The 7,490-nt window shown below is 35.9% G+C and overlaps 1 protein-coding gene across 1 annotated transcript in view; it reads right to left on the bottom strand.

Moving 5' to 3' along the window:
- Positions 1-7,490, bottom strand: part of LOC107697713 (striatin-3-like) — a 30,564-nt gene that overhangs the window by 18,162 nt on the left and 4,912 nt on the right. Inside the window, exons 2-3 of the mRNA XM_016498529.1 lie at positions 395-498; positions 222-295 (exon numbers count right to left, since the gene is read on the bottom strand). Coding sequence (XP_016354015.1) covers positions 222-295; positions 395-498 — 178 coding nt within the window. The remainder of the gene's footprint in view (positions 1-221; positions 296-394; positions 499-7,490) is intronic.

The following is a 7,490-nucleotide window of genomic DNA, read 5'->3' as shown; positions in this document are numbered from 1 at the left end:
TCAGCAGGAGAACAGATCAGGACTTAGAGGACATCGAACTGCCATGTGAAACGCTACTGTGTCCTCATTACACTGGACATTTTTCTTTCCACTCTAACAATGACATCACATCGGAAAAGGAATATTTAAAGGGGAAGACCTCTTTTATTAGCAGAGTTCATCACATGAAATATGCTACAAGTGTATATACAGATTTTCAAAAGGAAGTTGTGTCCACTTACCCAATTCAAAGCTAGGCATTTTCACTTCACCTTGATTTAGTTCTGTCCCATATTTTAATTTATGGTATTTTGCTCTGGTAATAGAAAAGAGAATCGTTGTACATAAGTACATAATATGTACACACACACATATACAAAACACGCAATGTTTGAGAAAAAAAAACACTACAAACCTTTCTTGTTTTAATGCATATTCTAACATTTTTATTCTTCTAACAAGATCATTCTTTAAATTTTCTTGACCCTTCCTTTCTCCTTGGAGGAACGCTATTCGGGCCTGCAAAACAAAATAGGAGGTCATGAGGAAAGGTGACACAAAGGTAAAACTAGTGTTTATATATTTTAGCTGAGTTGTCAACTTGTGAATTGCATGTTATGAGAAAGACTTGGCACCAAAATAATATATTGACAATAAATAACAATGCACTTGCTGACACCACAAAAAGGAACATTTAGCGCAATAAGCATTTGTGAACGAATCGCTTCATTGGTGCAGTTCTTTTTAATGAATCAGTCAATTCGACTGTCGAATCAGTCTGAATGAAAGCCGGAACCCAATTTTAATTGGTTATAAGATGCCCTGGAAAATCTCTGGACCAAAAAAAAAAAAAAAAAAGAGGAACAAATTTCTAAAGAGGAACAAACACAAGGCCACTGGCAGGCGATGGCCCAGAGGAACAGAGCCCTACAGAGCAGGTTAACATTAGCAAATGAGAGCAGCTGTGCAACTTGACCCCTCTTAAAGGCCAGGAAGTGAATGAGAGGAGGCAAGGGGAGGGGGTATTTATAGACAAACAACCCTCAACCTTCCTGGAGAAAAAGAGCTCTTGTAGGCTCTCATGACAACCTTGCTTGTTTGGCAGGTAAACTAGAAGAGGACATCCTGTGCGGTTTTCATAGAAACAGGGAAGGTGAGGTGGGTTTGTCGATGATACAATATTTTCCTAAACCGCATGATGACAGAGAGAAATGTAGTGTTTAAAAAACTTCAATGAAAGTGAAGTTCCAAATTTCACCTCAAAAAAGACAAGTTTTAGGGGCATTTCATTCTAAAACATAGCACAGCAAGCAGGACAGTGAGATGCCAGTCCACTGATCGAGTCAACACTACCTTCACCTCATGTACTAAAATATTTAACTGTCAAACTCAAATATCTGCCAAGCAGTATAGCTGAGGAGCATTGCGTAATACTATGTAAACAGAAAAAGGTCCCCCGGTGAAGTGACAACAACAAATATAGTAACATATGTAACAACTAGGGCTGACAAGTCATTTAAAATGTAATTGAATTAAATGAAAAAGGCAGATTAAATCACAACTGCTTACTAATATTTCAATGTATATTTAAAGCGCTGACTGAACGATATATCGTTCCATATTGGGTGATGTTAGAGGTAATTTCCCGGCATTGGTCGAAAATAAAAATGTAGTCGGCATGAAACGGAAACTGCGATCATATTTTCCCCATTATGAAGTATATACGGGTGAAACGGCTTCTCAAACAAGAAAATGTATTAATATATTTAATTAAAGATTATGATGGAACTTTTTTTTTTAAATAATGATGGATAAATAAGTTATAACAAACTCTACAATATTGCAAAAATAAATAAATAAATAAAATAAGTAAACAAATAATAATAATAATAATAATACAAAGACCATATAGTTCTTATGGTGACTTTAATTGTGCATACTCTATTTGGATTACGTGTACCATCATAACTTCAAACTGATCTTTAAAAACACTAATAACTGATATAATTGAATAATAATTTAAAAACACTAATAATTTTATAATACTGTTAAATGTAATCTTTACACTGTACATTTTGATGACACCGAATTACACTAAAATCAAGTGTAGTGTTTAAAGTAATTGATTTTAGTATAGTATTAGTATAGAATTTTAATATGAGACATTTATCAGCTATAGGCCATAACATGAAAATAACTTGAACTGCTCCAATGGCATAAGCATTTCTCGTTATGGACTTCACATAGAGGTTAGGAGCATAATTCAATGTTAATTTTCACAAATAATTTTTTTGTGAAAATTATTAACTTATAAAGACATTCAATGAAACTATCCTAAGAAAATTTTAGATCAAGAGCGAAAAGGCCAGTTAGAGAACACAGGCTGGGCCGGGTGCTGAAAGCCATTACGCTCTTGGACAGAGCTTTCACACGAGACAGCTGTCTGTACTTGTCTTCAGACTACAGACATTTTGGAACGAGACTGACACACCGAGGCCTGCCCTGCACTACTCAAAAGCACACCATGTGTACGACCCCGTAACAGCACTCGTGATCTGATTACAGAAAAATGCATCTCTGAACTAGGGATTGTAACAGTATGAAAATTTCTTATCACGATTATAGTGACCAAAATTATCACGGTTATCAGTATTATCACGATATTGTTAAAATGTGCTGGAGATGTTAAAAAGTAATGACACATAAATCACTTCAAGTTTTATATTTAAAAATCAACAAACAACAAATAAATAGGGATGTAACGGTATGAAAATTTCTTATCACGGTTATAGTGACCAACATTATCACGGTTATCGTTATTATCACGGTATTGTTAACATGTGCTGGAGATGTTAAAAAAGTACCAACACATAAATCACTTCACCAAGTTTTATATTTAAAAATCAACAAACAACAAACAAAATGAACTTTTTGTTTGCATAATCACTAAAACAATAACATTATCAATGATGTTCGGATTTTAAATGACAACTTGACTGACAACAGTTTAATAGCATGTTGAAATATCTAATGTAAATGTTCAAATAAAGCTTTGAAAAAATGTAATAAAAAGGTAAACCTCACATTTAAATAAAGAAATGATACAAGTCAAAATGATAATTAATTAATAAATGATTATATGTATTTTATCTGCTCCATAAATAATTCTAGATAACTTATCTTAATTGTTTAAATGTGTAGAATCCATATAAGCTTGTTTTTCCATCAACCAGTCAAAACAGCAGGGCATGCAAATTCGGTCCATTTTTGGTCAGACAGAAACTGCACACAGACTGAATGTAAATATAAGTCTCTGTAAATCCACTCTCTGACAGCAGGTGGCGCTTATGGAAAAGCTGAATTAGAGCTGGTTCCTGTAACCTCCGAGGACAAAGCAGTATTGCGATTAAGAACACTTCCTTTAGGTATTACATGGAGCGAAGATGAAAACAAAATGCCATCGAATCGTTTCTGAAGACAGTTAGAACCTTCAGAGGTACATTCATATAATTCATTCATTCATATATTCATTTGTAAAATTCCCTTAGCACTTTTTTAAAACCTCCCAGCTTTTCCGCCGTTTTCACTCAAAACTAAACTACTCTGCGTGCTGTGCGCACGTGAGACTGTTACTTAAAACTGTGCTTTATGCTGGACAGTATTTATTTATCGCGAGTTGTTCAAATTGCGGTAATCTAATACGGTTTTAATGATAATTAAAAGATGAAACGGTAATACTAACCATGGGGAATTTTATCATGATTTATCGTCAAACCGGTAATCGTTACATCCCTACTCTGAACTACACTAGTACACTAGACTCGTACACAGACCAAAATACATCTGTAAATAAATCAGTAACTATGGCATTACTGATTGTCCCCACAAAGAGTATGAGGTGATACATTTCTTGAGAAGAGCTGTCCAAGCATCTGGCAGGAGCGTGCTTTCACAATCCACCCCCACGTTCACGATGCTGGAATCAATGTGTGAGGTCACTCCATTGAGACGCCTCAGAGGCAGACCGAGGGAAACATAGTGAGATCACTGGCCAAAACTAGAGCCTTCCAAAGGAGCAAGCTGCAGCACATGGGGCACGAATAGCCCTCAACGATGCATAACACATTCCACCGTACAGTTGTCAGATTAAAGAGTTAACAGCAGAGAAAATTACAAGCTAATGACAATTCTACTAACTGTCGACTAACCTGTCATCTTTAATGGAGAAGGATGTTTAAGACAGACAATCAAACAAAAGCTGTTGGACTTGAATAAACTGTATTGGGCACAGAGATCTTTTAAAGGCCACTAAATAGTAAGTTGACTGTCAAAAGTGCCGGTTGATTTACCCAAAAAGCACAAACTCTGTTGCACTATGAAAAATGGCTCTGCTTGAGCATCGCTTGGTATGTCCAACCAACGGCAGACATGGGAACAGTTAGGAAACCTACCTGAAAATTTTCAAATTTGTGCAATTCCATTATTTCAAGCTAACACACTTCAGAATCCTGACCTAAACAACCTATATATTAGGGCTGAACGATTTTGGAACATAATCTAATTGTGAATTTATTTTTATTTTTTTTTACCAATATTGTGATTGCGATTTAATATGCAATTATTTTTTAAAGCTCTTTATGTTCTGTATTATTCAACAAAGACAAGCTATAAATCATTGTATAATATTACCAACACAATATTAGATCGATTAAAGATAAATGTTCTTTTCTGTAGGCCAGGCCTATATGTTACAATGAAATTAGATGATGCATGAATCGGATATGAATGACATTTTTATTTAACAACTACAATCCCAATAGTATACTGACTGATTTGTTGAACTTCCAACCTTGTAAGCATGAAATAATTATGACAACATAAAGCACTGACAAATTAAGCCTGGTCTAAACATTAAAGGGGTCATATGTATATATATATATATATATATTACCTTATTATATATATATTATTTTAAGGTCGGAGTCTTCAGTAATGAAATGCACCGTAACACTGTTACTGCTTAAGTAATTTCCATGTGGCGTTTTGAAGTACGTTCATATATACGCTTTCAAACATTTCCGCGTGTAGCGTGCCAGGGTTGCCAGGTTTTCACATCAAAACCTGCCCAATTGCTACTCAAAACTAGCCCAATCACGTTTCGAGGGGGGTCCACTGGTAAAAATCGCGCTCCAGGGGGTAAAATACTAGTTTTTTGGAGGGGTTCCCCAAATCGCAGACTTGGCAACACTGTAGCGTGCCAACTTGACGCTTCCTCTGAAGACTGCTTAGATGTGTTCGACTTGAAGCAGCGCTGCTTAGACCGATCGGTGTGTGTAATCAAAGTACTGCAAGAGCTATAAGAGAGCGGACGTCTCCTTATGCTTTCTCTCGCCGTACTTTGATGTCATACACCGATCAATCTTCAAGTCGAACACACTTCTTTACTCTCGTGTGTCACATAACCGAGTGTAATCACAGCCTCTGCGGTTGAAAAATCGTGTTTTTTCATATCACGATATTATCGCAAATGCAATTAATCATTCAGCCCTACTATATATCATGAAAATATCTTTTTTTAACATCTTTCATTCTATGCATTATATAAAACCATTGTCTATACACTACTGTTCAGTTCAAAAGTATGGGGTTTGTAAGATGTTTTTCAAAAAAGTCTCTTATTCACGCCAAGGCTGCATTTATTTAAGCATACAGTAACAACAATATTTTGAAACTACTACCATTTAAAACAACTGTTCTCAATTTTAATATGTTTTAAAATGTAATTCATTCTTGTGAAGCTGAATCTTCATAACTAGTTTTTAATGTCATATGATCCTTCAGAATATGCTTATTTGGTGCTTAAGAAACATTGATTATTATAAAAACTATTTGTAGTTGGTTGTGCTGCTCAATATTTTTTTTGTGGAAAGTCAAAAAGAACAGAATCTACAGAAATCTTTCACAACATTATAAATGTGTTCTCTGTCACTTTTGATCATTTTAATGTGTCCTTACTGAATATTTCTTTAAAAAAAAAAAACACTTACTAACCCCAAACCTTTGAACTGTACTGTAGTTAACCTGTCAAGAAAATGTACTTTAATTTATAAACTGATTAGACATTCTCTCAGGCCTGTAATTGTGCTGAAAAACTGTAATCATCTTTACAAAAATCTCAAGAAAGCAGCTGGAATATACAAACACTGGCACAACAAATAAAAAATGAAGTCTTTGCTCCCACTGCTATTATTCACAGGCTAATTCAAAATCCTCTGACAAAGCATGTTCAACTATTCAGTGAGTAAGCAAGTCAGTTCAAACTACTGTTCAAACTACTAAGTGACAGCAAAGACATCTGCAGCATTAGTCATACTGGTTGATTATCAGGGACTGACTGAATGGTCACCGTTTTCACTCTCTTTGGTTTAGCTTCCTCTTTTTGTTAATCAAGGACTCATATTTTCCTAAGTTGCAAATGGTCATAGCATTTCTCGGCAGACCAACAGAGCTAGCCAGGGGAGTTGATGCTGACACTGCAGTCGAGAAACCTGATAAACCACAAAACAAATAATCACAAAATACTTATGATGATGCACTCATTTAAAAAAATGGACATTTTCGCCTTTAAATGTCATTTCCTTTAGCAGGCCTGGCTGGTACATACGTGGAGCGCTTCCTCAAAACTTCCGTCTCTGAAAGACAATAGATCTTAAAACATCTCCATTATGTCTAGTTGTCATAGTCTGCTGTTAAAGTTTAAGTTCACCACCCAAGAGTTCTCCAACAAATAAACATGTAGCTTGATGCGATCAGATTACTACTTGGTTCACCTCTGTATGTAATGGGATACGTGCATTAAGATTTGAATATTAATGAGCGGAGTCTGCATAAGAGCATTAGGCCATTAGAAATTCACCTTACCAGGTAGTTTCAAGCATACATCAATAGCATGAACGAAATGTATCACATCAGGAGTAACTTGACTAGACCTACATTTTTTGGTAATTCAGTTTCATTACACTGGCAGGTAATATTATGGAACACTGTTGTATTAAAACTAGGGATGCACCGATACCGGTCTCCTGTACTCGTTAAAATGCCCCGATACCAAACACCGATACCACACAGCATGTGATAAGCACCATATTCAAACAAAGAAACACCGACAACAGAACAACAGACAGCAGAAAGGAGTTAAGGATGTCTACTACGAAGTATATGTATGCAATGAATATAATGTTAAACATTCAGTATTAACGCCTGTATAGCTGGTGTGCGCCAGCTGATAAACAAAGCAGGCTGAGTGGATTGAGCGCACGGCGGCGCAGATGCGTGAGCTTGTCGAGTGAATATATCTTTCTCACAGACAGCACTGGAAAGTTTGTAGTTCGGTCAGATATGTCAAAAACAAGTAAGTAAAACAATGCACAAGTTACTTAATGGTAGGGAGAGAGAGAGAGAGAGAGAGAGAGAGAGAGAGAGAGAGAGAGAGACAGAGAGAGAGAGCGCGC

The sequence above is a fragment of the Sinocyclocheilus anshuiensis genome, unplaced genomic scaffold, assembly GCF_001515605.1.
Source record: "Sinocyclocheilus anshuiensis isolate Anshui unplaced genomic scaffold, SAMN03320099.WGS_v1.1 scaffold446, whole genome shotgun sequence".
NCBI lineage: Eukaryota > Metazoa > Chordata > Actinopteri > Cypriniformes > Cyprinidae > Sinocyclocheilus > Sinocyclocheilus anshuiensis.
This window is presented reverse-complemented; position numbering and strand designations above follow the sequence as displayed.